General features: G+C 37.6%; 1 protein-coding gene across 3 annotated transcripts in view; it reads right to left on the reverse strand.

Moving 5' to 3' along the window:
• Tpk1 (thiamin pyrophosphokinase 1) overlaps positions 1–17,151 on the reverse strand; it is a 321,220-nt gene that overhangs the window by 140,882 nt on the left and 163,187 nt on the right. For all 3 annotated transcript variants that reach the window (XM_059257666.1, XM_059257664.1, XM_059257665.1), the window contains one exon: positions 15,742–15,837. In XM_059257666.1, the coding sequence (XP_059113649.1) occupies positions 15,742–15,837 (96 nt within the window). The remainder of the gene's footprint in view (positions 1–15,741; positions 15,838–17,151) is intronic.

Here is a 17,151-nt window from a genome sequence, read left to right on the forward strand (position 1 = left end):
TTTCCGCTTTTATTGGCTCAGCACAGGCTATACTGATAAGCACAGGGACTGGCAGCCTGTGGTTTAACTGCTACAAGGAAGCCATTGCATTTCAGCCATCTCAGGGCAAGGCACAGCTAACAGCAGCCTGTTTGGAAATGGACAAAACAATACTTTCAGTGGTTAGCTCATGGGGATTCTATACAAACATATGCAGAATTCATGATTTTTCTCAAAGAATCTTTATGCTATCCTCCAACCCACAGCTTTAATGAATGCATGAACATATTTACATGGTCAACCATACTGGTCCTTGCCTGGCCAATACCCACATGGTGACCTTTATAAAAGCTAAACAATTGTCTACTTAGTAATGATAGTTACTTCTACTATCCAAAATCTGATCTTGCCAATGTTCTGCTTAAAATTAAGTTTTGCCCTTCTAGAATTTATAAAGGATCCACTTCAGTGCTGTGCCTTAAACCAAGTCCTCAACTCACACCCTACATTTACATTCCAGACATACTTTAGTTCTCAGAAAACCCCACAAGATTGTAATTCTCTAGACCATTACCTTTCCCCTTCTTCCTTGGAAAGGGTGTGATTAGTAATTACGAAGGATGACCACTTCACTACGTTACCAAAAAAAGTCAGCTAGTTTGGACAGTACTTTGTTAAACACATTGTTGATTAAGAAATGCCAGAAGCCTGTTTGTTAGTTGAGCTTGGACAGCTATAAGAAATGAGGACAGCCAGGGAACTCTAAGCGACAGTCCCTTCTCACAGTTCAGGTGACACACGGTCTAGGACAAAGGGGAGCCCAGTTTTGGTGAGGACTTGTACTGGTCTGCAGATTGGTCTCTGCATCTCCATACGGCAGAAAGCAGAGTGGGGCCAGGAAATGCCAACCTGCTACCCATTGTACTAGACCTCTGAGGTAGCATGGGTGACAACACATTAGATAATACAAACACAGGGCATTTACTCCAAAAGACAGCAGATTCTCAAATCAGAATTAGGTCTCATTCAATTTGCTTTTCTCAACCAACAACAACTAGTAGAGTCACTAACACACGTATCAACTGCTTATTATCTGAATAGTTTATTTCAGGACTCAACTAAGACACAAACAAACAAACAAACAAACAAACAAACAACAAACTCAACACCAAGAATCTACTTTAATGCTAATTTCTAGGGCCCCCATTCCTCTCTAAAACCCCTGGTGGAAAACATAAGTTTAATCTTGGAACAACTTAGCAACTAATTCACTACTTACTGTCATTACAGTCTTCAATCCAGCCTGGAAACTACAATTACATTATTTTTTAAAAATTATCTTCTAATGTTCTTTAGTAGAGCACCATTACCTGGAGATGCAAATTCTCTACCTAGAGATCACAGGTTCTCTATAAGCAGATCCAATGAATTGGTTCTAACAACTGCTGTGACCTTTCCCCTCCCTAGAACTCTACATATACTGTGTAGAAATGGATGGGTTTTCCTACTTGCCTCAATTCTTCCTACTTCATGTAGCTATAGATTGGAGTCTTTACCTGTTTTCATACTGCATTCAAACACCCATGCAACATTTTAGTTTTAGGTACAGTACACGACAATAAGTAGCATAATCACTGAATTCACTCCCAAAGCACTCAAATGCTTTTTAAAATTTACCCTGGGGAGCTTCCAAATCTTGTAGTCAAACATATCAAAGTCAGTTGTGGTAATGATGGTATCTTTCCCCAAGAAGGGCTCTTGAGTACTCATTTTTTTTTGGTCTGAGTAGACCATAGTTTCTCAAGCAATAGCAAGGAGTTCTCTGGAGATTTCAACAGTTTTCAGCACAAAACAAGCATGATATCTAGAAAATGCACAAATATGTTATTTTGCCTTCTTGATGTAAATATACTAATAGATTTCAGGAGCAAATTTGCATGTTTTATGTTTCTACTATCAGGAAGTGAGTGGCAGGGAAAGTGGAACAGAATAAAACAACCTCTCATGAGTCTTTCAATTTTTTTAACTTAATTTTATTCAACTTAACTCTGCTGAAAATTAAAAGCTTTGTGGAGAAAAGTCAGCAATATGTGTATGAGTGAGTAAAATTATGGAAAATGAGAGGTATATGAAGAAACAGCATGTTAGAGATAATTTTTGTGTCCAAACCTCCCATTGTCAGGATATGAAAATACTTGTAGGGAAAAAGAATTCCAAAGTATGTTTGTGAATTCTACACTTTGGAGAAATGGGAAGGTCTATCATTCATGGTTTACAAGGCTCACTTCTCCTATAGCAAACTTCCCATGGTAGTTATTTAGATGAAAATGCAAACATATAACCCATGACACATTCCTACGTTTTCATGGATTGGAAATAGACTTAGGTTATTACAACTGACATTATATAGATCTTGCCCATTGAGGCTAAATTATTGATTGGTAACCAAATGAAAAATTGAAAAGTTTAGTTTTGAAATCCTACTAAAAAATACTAAGAATTTTTCACAATGGCTAAAAATTCTCTAACATGCATGCTTCTCTACTCAAGATAAATATCTGAAAGGACTCTCAACTTGTACAATCTCCTTCCCTTTCTGTGGAAACTGGGTTGTGGTTCCCAGGAGATAGGACCTGGGCTATTTTTCTTCATTCTCATAGCTGTGCCGGTAAAGAAAAGCAGGTAGTTTGGCAAACCACTTTGGAAGTGCACTGACCTGTTGTCCCAAAGATTCATACTTTTGAACGTGTGGTCATGTGTACGAGCAATGAGAACCTCTTGCATCATGACCATTCATTCTCACCCCACAGGATTTCTTGCTTTGCCTCACCCATAAAATAACACTTAGTTGCATATCCCCATCTATCATGATGCAGCAAATGCCTGGTTTCCACTTCTGGAAGAATAAGAATTGGCTATTTACAGTGTTTTTCATGCATTATTTCCTCAGTCCTTACTAGGCTAAAATTATCTTCACTTTTTAGCATGTAGTTTATAAATGGCAGCTATCAGACTTGCTGTAGTATAATCATTTGCTATTGCAAGCTTATGTTAATTAATCCTTTTCTACCATTAGGAGGAATAGAATGTTTTGGTAGCAAATTTTGCACTTGGCATCAGCACTTTGATTTCTAGACATGAGCTAGACCATTTTATAATATCAAATGAAAATGTTATCTGTACTACAGTGACACTAATTACTTCATGCTTACTTCTTGCAATGCAGTATGTTTGCACACATTAATCCATGTGTATAAAATATGATGTCATCATGCTTAGACTTACCTTGATGATATCCACAATGCTATTTGCCATTTTGCTAAATATACTGTATATGAGAATCATAGTAAATTTATAATCTGAGCTAAAATATTTATTTGATAATAAGTTTTTCATGAAATATTTTACTTCTATAAATGCTTTTAAAAAATCAGAATTGTTCTGGTCAATTTTTTAGGCATCTGAAACAGATAAAAAGGCAAGCAATGTAATTTGACAGCAGATAATGCTGTTTCTTAATATGCTGCAGAGTATCATGACATGATAGTTTACTTTAGGAAAGATATGCATTCACATGTGTTCAGAGGGGAAGGTGCTCACAAAAGAAGCTGGTGTGCTTTCATTTATATCCCACATATGTAGACTTGAGCATGGCATTTGCTGATATGGAAGAGTATACTGAACAAACATGAATGCTTCATAGATCTGCTCTTAGGACAGCAGAGCACCAGGGAAACCTGAAAGTATTTTCTACTTCTATTTCCAGAGGCAAGGGTAAAAACTAAGTACACAGTAGTCCAACTTCTCTTACTTAAACGGAACTTTCTGAGATACTAATGCTCAGCAAATCACACCAAGAGAATATACTTAGACAGAGGGAAAGAGGTATAGCACTCCTCCTGATCACTAGTGAATCACCACTAAGGATACACTGATCTGCATAGGAATCTCTGTGCCATGCAGTAACATCATTTCAGGATTTTCAGTCATGACTTAATGGCTATGTGGAAATCACTTTTTAAAAATATACACCACTGTCAATGTGGGTGATCTTAGTTATCCATATAGGTGATACTGCATTTAATATCTTTCCAAGAGAAACAAAAACAAAAACAAAAACAAAAAAGAGAGGGGAGATTCCTATCCACTAAGCAGCGGCTAGAACATTCTAGTGTATAGTCACTAATCTTGCAGAAGGCTTCAAGACGCAGCTTTTTCCAGCTCTGGTTTCTGAATCTTAATAAAGCTCTCTTTTTCATACAAGGCCCTGTGTCTTCTGCAGAGGATCCCCACAACCACCAAAGCTGTCACTCTATACATTACTAGGAAATTCCATCTGGCAAGTGAGTCATCAAGCTGAGATGCCTGGTAATCAGATAAACATAACCTTTGTCCTGGGGCCTATAAACACACACTGCTCTTCTTGCAAGAATGAATTAGATTGCCACAGCCTCTAAGGTAGGACACTTGTTATGTCCTTAGCAACATCTCCCAAGTCACTTCAAAGTACTAGGTTTATCTATTTTCTCTTGCTGCACAGCACTATGAAACAGATTTGTGTTCTCTGTGAAGGAGAAACTGTAGCAGGCTTTCTTGGACCGCCAGCCCCTAAACCATGACACAGAGACTTAATTAATAATAATTATGAATGTTTGGCATTAGCTTATGCTTGTTTCTAGCTAGCTTTTTTTTAATACAACTTAAATCAACCCATTTCTACTAATCTATGTGCTGCACTGAGTCTTGTTTACCTCATCTATGTACTGTCCATCCTACTTTCCTGCTTCCTTGTGTCTGGCTGGCTGGCCCCTGGCTGACTGGCTCTTTGCCCACCAGCCCTGCCTATCCCTCTTCTGCCTATTCAGGTGTTTTTTTTTTTTTTTTTTTTTTTTTTTTGAGACAAGGTTTCTCTGTGTATCCCTGGCTGTCCTGGAACTCGCTTTGTAGAGGAGGCTGCCCTCAAACTCACAGAGATCTGCCTGCCCCTGCCTCCCAAACTTTTCAGCTTTTTAATTAGACAAATCAGGTGCCTAAGGCAGGCAAGGCAAAGCAGCAACACATCTTTACATAATTAAACAAATGCAGCATAAACAAATACAATGCATCTTTACACAGCTAAACAAATATTGTGTTGCATAACAAGAAACAGATGTGAGCTCCTCTTTTGAAAGCCTCTGCAAAATCTCGGAAACAATCTGCTAGTACCTGATGGTCAGAAACTCCCTTCTCCTTAGGTCCTTGTGTGTCACTCAGCCTGTACAGCATTTGTCCCAATACATGGGAATTACTGTGGCACCTAACAAAGAAAACAATGCTGGTTCTGCACTAAAATGTGAGGATTGGTATATGTAGACATATTTATATATTGCTCATAATGTGTGGATATAGTATACATTTCACATTCCCCCCAAAAAATTACCCATTTCAGCTCCTAACCCTTCTTTGAGGTAAATAAGCCCAGACCAAAAAAAAAAAAAAAAAAAAAAAAAAAAGATGGTGAGGCCTGCTGCACATGTCTTATGAACACTGGCTCAGTTACAGTGTCAGTGTTGGGAGTACAGGGTATTCTGTAACTTCCTCAAGATGGATTTATTATCACCAAGTTCACAATGGCGATGTCTTATGAAACAATCAAGATATTCTCTTTTTTTCCCTCTTGACATGTGCAAGTCACTTAAAACACAGAAAAGAGATGGGAGTTCCAGAAGTAATAACTTGTGCATTACAGAATGAAAGTAATGTAAGAACTTAATAATAAATTTTAATCATATACAATACACATCCTACCAATCATATAAACCAATCATTATGTTAGGTATATATCCATACAGAACCACATATAATACATCAGCATATAATAATATAATAAATGCATTAATGTAATAGTGGATAGGCTCGTGGCTATCCCCATGTATTTCTAAAACAAACATTCAGTTATGATGGGACAGGATCTGCGGCAACAGAATGGGCTTTTTAAATTAAAGCTGGTACAAATGTTACTAACATTTGATAATAGGGTCTCCTAAATAGGATCCTTCCAAATTTGAACATGTTTATTTATTTCATAAATATATAGGGAGTGCCTACATGTTACAGATATAGTTTGGGTGCAGTGGACCTAACAGGAGGCTGGCATGCATGAGTACCTGTTCATGTGAAGCTTGCATTCTACCATTTAAAGATATAAAAGAAACAAATGCCCTAAATGCGAAGTATTCCAGATGCCATTGTGTTAGGTAGAGAGAAGAACAAGGAAGGGTGTAAGGACAACAGAGTCAACAGACTGGAAAGGAGGGGTGAGGAGTTTTGCTTAAACAGAGAGGCCAAGGAAGGCCTTGTCACTATGAGCTACATTCTCATTACGAAGAATATCTGTCATTCCATTTTTTCCTCAAATGACAAATGAAAGGATGAAACAGACACAGGTTATATACAATCTGAGAGAAATCCACTCAACATCAAAGTCAGATCTATCTGAAAGTGGTGTACAGCATCTATAATAAATCTGAGTTGCTCCATCTGTCTGTCTTCTGTATTAGATTGGAGGCTATTAGAGGTCATAGCTGTTTACCATCACATGGCTAAACAGAGATCCAAGTGTTGCCCAAGAACCTGGGCACCTAGATTCTAGTTATAATGCTTTGTACTAATAGTTTAGAAAAAAAATTAAATTGGGATTGCTACTTTTATAATAATTATACTCACTATTACTAATGGTGGAGATGAGTAAGACCCTAGAAAATCTGGCCATATTTTTGAGGAAAAGGAAAGCTACTAGGATGAAGCACAGAGTGTATGTGCAAAGGAAGGTCATAGCATCTTCGGGGTTGTGTACACATGCTGCAGGAGAAACATCTGGTCACTGGCCAAGTATTTATCAAATACATAACAATGGGAGACAATTAATGATTTAAAGCAGATGTTCAATTAATATATAGCATGTGAATTTTCAGTAAAAGGATGGACTAATGAGTGTCAACAAAAACTAACAACCTAGCTAATGTAGTAATTGTAAGACTGTAAAGAAAAAGCTCTATGCAAGAGAGGGGCACTTGTGGAATTTTCAGTAAGTGTGATAAACCACTGTGGACTATATAAGGCAATTTTAAGGTATATATAGGTGGATGGATGGTAATGCCATTGAGTGTGATAAGGAGAATGAGATACTGTGAGCAAGATGATAAATTTTGTTTTAGACACTAAAGCTCTTCTGTCCCACTAGTTAGCTAACAGACATATGGCTTTGTATTTTTTTTTTTTTTTTTTGTATTAGAGTTATCTAGATCAGGGTGTTAATGGTACAGAAGTGATAACAGAAGCCAAGTGACCCAGGAGAAGGAGCAGGAGGCAGGTGTGATACAATGTTAACACAGCGACCTGCGGGAAAGGAGGGATGATGTAGAGTCATGAAAAGGTTATCAGGGCATATAAAGAATGCAGAAATAAACAGTGAGTCCTTTGAGTCCATCTGGTTAATACACCTCATAGGGCAGTTCCATATGTGGAGTTCCATCATGTTATGAAATATATCCCTTGGGGACATGGAAAGATATCGAAGTCCTGGGCTTCCCCTTCTGTTTAAATGCCACCAGTATCAAACTAACATTTCCTAGCAGAGTTTGCTGTTGTTCTGGAATCTTATTCTTTGCTACCCAGCTCCCAATTAAATGACACATGAGGGTTATTCTTCCTTATAAATGCCCGGCCTTAGCTTGGCTTATTTCTTGCCAGCTTTTCTTGACTTAAATTATCCTGTTTATCTTTTGCCTCTAGGCTTTTCCCATTCTCTATTTCTGTATATCTTTACTTCCCTTCTTATTCCGTGTCTGGCTGGATGGCTAGGTGGTTGGCCCCTGGACTCCTCCTCTCCTTGTTCTCTGGTTCTTCCCAGATTTCTCCTTCTGTTTATTCTGTCTGCCAGCCTTGCCTATCCTTTCTTCTGCCTCACTATTGGCCATTCAGCTCTTTATTAGATCACTCAGGTGTTTTAGACAGGAAAAGTAACACAGCTTCACAGAGTTAAACAAATGCAACATATAAGAATGCAACACATCTTTGCATCATTAGACAAATGCTCCACAGCATAAACAAATGTAACACATCTTAAAATAATATTCTACAATAGTTTTCATCTAAAATAGTTGTCTAAACATGAAGCAGAGAACCAAAATGGGAAGGAAATGTTCTAAGGGCATCCTGTAAGGCTAGTGAACTCACTGTATTCTTGCCCACATCTAACCTGTATTCTTCACCACTGTGAATCTAGTCACAACACCTGTGCTTTAGCTCTATGGAAATAACACATTTAAAACAATGATACATTTCTTCTAGCCGACTTTTTATTCTGAACCAGTTTTAGATTTACAAAGTTAGTGTTACAAAGGTGCCGGGGGGGGGGGCATGCCTTTAATCCCAGCACTTGGGAGGCAGAGGCAGAGGCAGGTAGATCTCTGCAAGTCTGATGCCAGCTTGGCTGCAGAGCAAGTTCCAGGACAGCAAGGGATACACAGAGAAACCATGCCTTGAAAAACCAAAAAAGGTGTTACAAGGGGGATACAGTATACACTTTACGCACTTTTCTGTGTTAGCTTCTTATAACCATGGAACATGGAACGCTGGTTACTAGTGCTGAAGCTGTTTACTACTAATGGTTCACATTTCCCCATTTGCCTATCACTGCCATTTTTCCACTTCAGACTGTACACCAAGACACTACATCCCTCTGTCATAAATCCTAAGTCTCCTGTGATTTGTGTTAGTTTCTTAACAGACAGACAGAGAGATTGACAGAGAATATCACATTTTGCTTCAGATCTGGACCAAGATACTCACTCATTAGAAAAATCTACAATGGAACCAGTTGGATAATGATGATGCTCTCAGGGATCCATGTCCTCCTACATCCAAATGAGTATGTCTTAAATTTGATTTTCAAATGAGGTGCTTTTTCAAATGAGACTTTTACAGTATATGCAAAATAAAGCCATCATAAGAATATTGTATACCTAAATCCAGTATGGGTAATTAATGGCTGTAACTATTCTAAAACGCACAGCATTTGCTGATGTGCAATGCCAATATATCTCTATGCATGGAAGAGTTTGAAAGAAGGATAACCTGTAATTCTTAACATAGGCCTCATGGTCGTGGAGTATTCCAATCCAGACATAATTAAATAACATAAAAACTATTCCTACCACACATACATCACAATTCAGTATTCACTCAGGTTTCTAAATGAGTAAACATTAAGCTTAATAATATAGAAGCCTATATTTTTACATAGTATTTATATGTGATTGAATAGAATGTAGATGCTCTCAAAACCTATTCAGTATTCTTCATTATTTTATTAAAAATTTCTTAGAGGAGTGTGGCAAAGGCAAGATAAAGTGTTTTTGAGTTTTAGCCTATAAAATTCGAACAGGGTTAAATCTCTAAAAACACAGAAATAAATTAATGGAAAACTTACTGGTCAATTAATTTCTTTATTATTAATATAAAGTCTATATTTAAAATATTAGCAGTTGTTTTCTGGTCAACTTGGGCTATAGAGTGAAACCCTGTCTCAAAAAACAAAAAGAAAGAAGGATGAGAGAGGAGAGAGGAAGAAAGGAAAAGGTGAGATGAGAGAAGAAGGGATGAGGGAGAAAATGTTGAGTACATACGTAAGCTCAGTACTCAGAGGCTAAGTAAGGTAAGGGAACTGCCCTGAGTTGAGACAAGCCTGTAATACACAGTGAGCCATAGGTTAGCCTGGGCTCCAAAGTGATGCCCTAGCCTGGGGTTAAACAAAATAAATATATGAGGTGTTGATATAAAGAACTATCAGCAATTGAAGTCATCGAATTTACTGCCCTGCAATACCAGTAAATACCTTAACAAGACCTATCCTTTCATTCTTGGGTCTTACACGGCAAAAGACACATTCCTGCTTCATTCTAAGAATGTGCACATTATCTTTTTTTGGTGCTTGGAGCCATAACTTTTAATGTTTCCTACTGAATAGCATGGTTTAGATCTCAAGTGTTTAATCACAGCACTAGAAAATAAGTGTTGTTTGAAGATTCATTCATATCGGATGTCATCCTGATAATGAACTATTCATGAATCTGTTACAGATAAGAAATACTGCACCATGAAAGCAAAGCATTGAAGAGTCACATGCATCAGAGAACCCTTCTGTAGAAGAATGGGACTTGAGGGCAGTTGGGGATGTAATTCACAGGATTTTTCTTCAATTAATCTCATATTCTAGATAGTAAACCCCTTCAGGCTAAGAACAGTATTGAATTCAAACTCTGCAAAGTTCAATGTTACATGGTATAGCTCCACATTCAACTGCACTGGGTACCTCATTCATCTATAATTAAAATTTTATTTTGCAGTAGGATCTTGTATCTTTTGTTATGATTTGGTGCTCAAATAGAAAATGTGTTTTACTAGGAGAACCATAAAAGATTATTTGTTATAGTTCATATATACATTTCAGGAAGAAAATTTTAAAAGTTGTCATGATCTCATGCTTGGATAGAAGGATGGATAAGGGGAATATTGTATTAATTTTCTTTCTAATGTTTACCTGTTGCTATTTCATCAAATAAAAAAAACACACTGTACATCCAGTTTTAGAAAAATCCAATAGAAACTTGATTTCCTCACATTTACTATATGGCAATATAATAGTAACCAACACTGAAGTAGGACAAGCACAGCAATATGCTAGAGGGAAAGTTATGTGAATGTGGTTTCTGCCTTAAAATACATTATTGTACAGAACCAACCCTTTGTCTTCTTATAGCAATGTGAAATAATATGACTATGTGATGAGATGAAGGGAAGAAAAGGCACTGTGATAAGAGTGTGATGACAGATAGGCCCACTCAGACAGAACTGTGATCCTGTGTGCATCAATCCAACACACAAAACAGCAAATAAATGACTAACGAGAAAGTAGCGATCACAACATGGAAACCCTGGACACAGGGATAAATCCATACTCCCAGAGGAGAATGCACAAAATATTCATGCAGCTACCCACAAAGGCACAATATGTAAAAACTCATGAATTACTGATTTCTGCAACTATCAGTTTAACATTTTCAAACTATCCTTGGCTATAAGTAACTAAAGTACAGACAATGTAAATGCAGCTGAGGGCAGACAACCATCACCATGCTTTTCAGCCTGAATGACAGCTACCTCAACAAGTTTTCATCATGAGCAACACAGTCTTTAGCTTGTATAAACATGCGCTCTCTCTCTCTCTCTCGCTCTCTCTCTCTCTCTCTCTCTCTCTCTCTCTCTCTCTCTCTCTCCTCTCTCTCTCTGTCCTCTCTCTCTCTCTGTCCTCTCTCCCCCTCCCTCTCCTCTCTCTCTCTCTCTCTCTCTCTCTCTCTCTCTCTGTGTGTGTGTGTGTGTGTGTGTGTGTGTGTACACGTATGTACAAGAAGTTAAAGTTGGGTGTTTTCCTCAATGACCCTCTACATTATTTTCTGAGATAAGGGTCTCTTCCTTAACTCAGAGCTCACTATCTACCTAGGCTGTATTCTGGCCTGTATTCTCCTGTCTCTGCCTCCTCAGCGCTGAGGATTCATCCTCAGCATTATAATATAATCTTGAGGATTATAATACATGCCAACATACCTTGCATTTATATTGTATTGGGAATCTAATTTAGGTCCCCATTCTTGTGTAGCCATCTGAACTATCTCCCCACTCTCTAAGTATATTTCTTAAAATACTAAAATAATAACTGTCTTCCATTGACTATTGAAGCCGAGGAAGTTCAGAATAAGCCACTCCAACATATAAAGACCACTCTAATATGCTGAATATTTAAATTATAAACAGTGTAAAATTTAGTACAAAAAGATGTCTCTGGCCTTCACAATTTTTCTTAAAAGCAGAAATTCAGTCCCTGTGTGGAAGAGGCAACAGCTTATCCTCAAAGATGAGAAGAGAAGACTAAGAGAACTCTGCATGGTGCTGGTTAAGGGACTAATAAAATCTGCCTATGCACATAATTTAGGTGCTTTTCCACAATTAATATTCTTTGTCATTCCCTGACCAAGAAAGTAGATCCATGCCTTGTTCACCCATCACCAGAGATTCCTCCCATAGACGATGGGAACAAATAAGAGACCTAAAGCCAAAGAGTATGAAGAAAGTGAGAGACCTTGGAATACTTAGCACTAAATGGGATGTCTCCAACAAATCCCTCCCCTCAGGGCTCAGGGAACCTTGTGGAATAGGAGATGGAAAAACAGGTAAGAGTCAGAGGGGATGGAGGACACCAAAACAGCAGGGCCCTGTAAATCAACAGGATCAAAGCTCATATGAACTCCCAGAGACTGAGGCAGCATGCACAGGGCCTGCATGGGTCTGGTCCAGATGGGGGTCCTGGAGCTGAAAGGAGAAATGGACACACCCCCTCATTTCTAACCAGAAGCTACCTCCAATTGATAGCCACTTGCAAATTAAATACTCTGTTTTCTCTAGGGGCATCTCACTGGGGAAACAAACTACTCTTAAGTGTAGGCTCCATGCCCAACAGTAAATGACCAAGACAAAAATGAACTCCATAGTATTTTTGTCTCATAATGCTGTCAAAGTATTTTTTTAACCATACAGGTCCTTTATATATATATTATGATTTCTAGTTTCATGCTTTTAAGGGATTCCTGTGTGTGTGAGCATGAGTGTGTGTTTCTTGTGTTTTTTCCCTTTGGCCTCTTCTCTTGTCTGATTGTTCTGTCATATTCTAGATTGTTCATTTTGTTTTACCTTATTGTATTGTATTTTATTATTATTCTTTAGGTGTTTGTTTTCTAATGAGAGACAGAGTGGTGTAGATTCAGACAGAAGGGGAGGTGAGGAGGAATTGGGAGGAATAGGAGGAGGGGAAATCTTAATCAGCATATATTATATGAAAAAAAACTATTTTCAATACAAATATTCTTTGTCCAGTCCATTACTTAAGTAACTGATTTTAAATTCAACTTTGGGATTTCATATCTCTTCAATGATTCTTATGTTATGTAAAATCTGTATTAAATAAATGCGTATGCTTTTCTTCTATTGATCCAGCTTATATTAATTTAATTCTAAGGCCTATCTGGGGCCCTGAAGAATGGATATGGTGTTTTCCTGCCTTTACCAAGCAATCTGTTCTTTCTGTACAGTGCAGATTTTAAACCTACTTTGCCCCTCTGCTGCTTAGCTCCTATTAGCTTGTCACAGTCCCTCTGAAAAGCCTTCCCTGTAACTGTGCTCTTCTTTATGTTCACAAAACATCAAACTCACCAAATATGCAGGGTGCGTCTTTATGCAAAGCACTTCCATTAAGTCTCTAGTACCTGCACCTGACCCCAGCTTCCTGGTTAGATAGTAAAGATGTGAAGAAAAACTTAGGGCAAATAATTAGAAATAATTAACAAAATGCTTTAAAATGTTCAGCGTGCCCTAAAGGAGAAATAATGGGCTATATGGAAATGAGGAGGAGCAAACCCTAGCTTACATGAGCAGTAAGGAAAGCCTGGCAAATGAGTCAAGTATGGTTAAGGCAAGAAAAGAAAAACAAAACAAAACAGGATTTCAAGCAAAGGGATAAACACATAGAATTGCCTGGGGACAGAAGGGGAGGGAATATGGTAGATTTTAGGAAATAGAAAAAAGATCCATTAAGTATAGGACTGAGGATGCAGGTTTGGAGCATACCAGAAGGCCCTGGCCACTAGGGCAGGCATGACTGCATTTCCTCCACACAAAAGCTCATGCACACCACCACCCAACTACAACCACTTCAACACACAGCACAGGAAGTCCAAGCTGTTCCCTGCAAACCCTGGAGCCAAACCCTACTCCTCCTAGCAGCAGCAGACCTAGGGCCAGCACAGCTAGAAAAAAAGGTCATCGCTATGAGTGCATACTGCTAGTCCTCTAGCAGGTACCTCATTCAAAACTCCTGGTTGGACTTAATACTTAATAATAATAATTATTATTTGCTTATTTTGATACCTTCATATGTTTGTTTTTCAGATCATTTCTTTTACCTTAGTGTGGGAGTTTTCTGTATGTGGAGATCTTGTTGAGTTAAAATATAATTGTTTCCTTTGGGACACATGACTAAACACTGTATTAAAGATACTATCAATTATACAAAAATGGGAATCACATAATTACATTTCTATTTTTTAATAATTTTTCAGAAATGCTTGAAAAATAGAGATACGGTTGCAAAGATTTACAATTTTTTTCTTAATAAACCCAAAATCAGCTATATGGGTTAAAGCAGATAATTCTCAATTGGCTGTTTTCTTTCTTTTTTTTTTTTTTTTTTTTTTTTTTTTTTTTTTTTTTTTACCTAAACAAATACTAAAATTATAGCAATTTACTGCTGGAAATAGCACAAAATATTTAGTACAGTTCAGCAATGTTCCCTGAATTACTTTTGTTGTGTCTGCACATTGAACTACTTGCCAATTATGACAGTTAACAAGGTTTATCTTCAAAGAGAGAAAAGTATTTATTCCCCCAACTTAGAACATATATGCCAGAGTAAATCTCTGAGGGACCTCACTGCTAAGAAATAAGTTCTTATTAGAGTTGCTTCTCCCACAACCATGCCATCGTGCCAGATGGATTCTGTGGGCTTAGAAAAAATGCTCCAGTGGACCAAGCTCACTCCTCATTCTTGAAAGCAGGCAGGGGACACTCCTCCTCTTTTGCCAACCCATGAGTGGTATAATAGAGAGATTCTCAGAGTGAAGTTGGTGGATGGTGGAAAAGGATGAGTAAGTCTTTACAACTTTACCTCCCTGCTGTAAAGAATAAAAGGCTCTGGTGGCAATTTCACCATCAAGGAAGCCTTGTGAAGAAACAGCCACACAGCATGTGAATATAAATCAAGCAAATAGAGTAAGGACCTGTCTGAGGTGTGCTTGCAGGCTTCCCTACTGCATTAGACTAATGATAGCAGACTGGCGTGCATTTGCTGATACTTGTGCTACCAAAGCATTCAAATATACAAGAGTGTTTCCTTGGTGTAAAATTATACAACTGATAATACACATTGGCTTAAGTTATTGCCCTAGCCAGACCAAACAATAAAAATTTATCATTCAATGTTTCAGTTATAATTTTCTAGATGTTCATTTAAAGAAAGACCTAAAACAAATTTCATACCACTTCCACAGGTACTAAAGCATAAGAAATATAGGCTGTGTACTACCTAATATAATTGAACATTTGGGTGATGGATGAAAATCATTAAATAATACACAAATGCAAATCAGTAGATGCCCTCTCTAGCTAAAATACAATAAAAGCAGCATTTTAATTTCTTTACATAAACTTTGCAATGATGGCTCATGGGCCAAATCAAGGCTGTATCTGTTTTCCATACACAATACACAACATTGATACAGAAATATTACAAAAACACACATAGCTCTAACTGACAACAGGGTGTGAGAAAGGATGACTTGTTGATCACTTTAAGTTGGTAAAGAAATCTGTTTGGATTACTTTGTACATGGTCCAGTTCACCCGTTTATACTTCTAAGTCATCAATATTTGTGATTTCTTATCTATGCACACACATTAATGTCTTCCCAGCTCAGTACAGATTTATGTTATACACAAGAAAAAAAAAAACAGATGGAAATTCAAAACTAACAAAACAGAAGTAAAAAACTACACATGGTCTTCTTATAGCATCTTGACCACCAGACTTTCCTTTCTGGTAGGCACACACCTTACCTGCAGCTCTTTTTCTTCCATCTTCCTTTGGAGCACTTTAAGACACTTGGTGAAGTCAGTGTGGTCTTGATCAGGAGTTGAAATAAGATCACAGCCCTACATGTTGAAGACAGAGAACGTTAAGAATAAGTAAAGATTTCAGCACATGATCAAAAGGACAAGCTCTAAAAGTAAGGACACATTCAAAAGTAAAGATAGGCTATCATTAGATAAATCCTATGAGGCCAGTACTACCCCCTCATTAGAATCAGCATCATTATCTTTATATCTTTTTTCTTTCACATAAAGGGACACACCAGGAATGAAGTTACAATTATAAAATGATTATGTCAATCATTTTTCCTAAGGAAAGCACATATTTTAACATATAATCAGTCCTTCAGAGATACTGATGTAATAACATTCAAGATTAACATAAGGACTTTGCACTAATATAATAAATTATACTCACAGTGAAATTCCTGAATTAAAATGAAAGTATTTCTTTAAAAACTCCAGTTTTCTTTAACCAGACTTCATCACTTGAGTTACATGAATGGAAAAACTAACATTAATATTGAACTAGTGATTATATTTTACACTTTAGGTAAAATCCAGTTAGCTGTCCTATAAGATTCCTTTTATAGTCCTGCTTCCCCATGTGAGCAGCAGCAGAAAGAACTTTCCCTGTGCACATATGTGTCTTGAATTATCTTTGAGACATTATAGAGTCAAGTTATAACTTCTTTGCCTTCTTTAAAACATCTCACCATCTGCAAGATACCAAAGCCTATTCCAAAGACAAGGCTAGAAGAGTGCAGTTCATCATCTCCCGTGAACTTATATGGATAATGAACCTCTATTTTTTATTCATTTTACATACCAACCACAAATCCCCCTCTCATCCCTCCTCTCGCTCCCCCACCCCTCCTGCTTTCCTCCAAGAAGGAATGTTCTCCCATGGGGCGATAGTTAAGCCTGGTACATTCAATTAAAACAGGACCAAGCCCCTCCCTGTTTTATCAGGGGTGAGCAAGGTGTCTGACCACAGGTAATGGGATCCAGAAAGCCAGCTGATGCACCAGAGACAGATCCTGATCACACTATCAGGGAACCCTTAAACATACCCAGCTACACAACTTTCTCCTATATGCAGAGGGTCTAGTCTGGTCCTAGGCAGGAGGAACCTGTATTTTTGAAAAGACATCTTCTTTCCCAATGTCATACAGAGGAAAAGGTATATAAAACCAGACCAAGATGGAACTCCATACTTCCTAAATCAGCAATAAAACAATTCTTGGATTCTTGACAAGCAGCTGAGTAAGGGAAAGTTAAACATAATCCAGTGTATAGAGTTGCCATTCAAAGAGTTTTCAAGGATACAAAACACCCATACGGACTCCTAAATTATTCTAAGAACCATCCTCAGTA

This window comes from Peromyscus eremicus, chromosome 3, assembly GCF_949786415.1.
Source record: "Peromyscus eremicus chromosome 3, PerEre_H2_v1, whole genome shotgun sequence".
In the NCBI taxonomy this organism is placed as follows: domain Eukaryota; kingdom Metazoa; phylum Chordata; class Mammalia; order Rodentia; family Cricetidae; genus Peromyscus; species Peromyscus eremicus.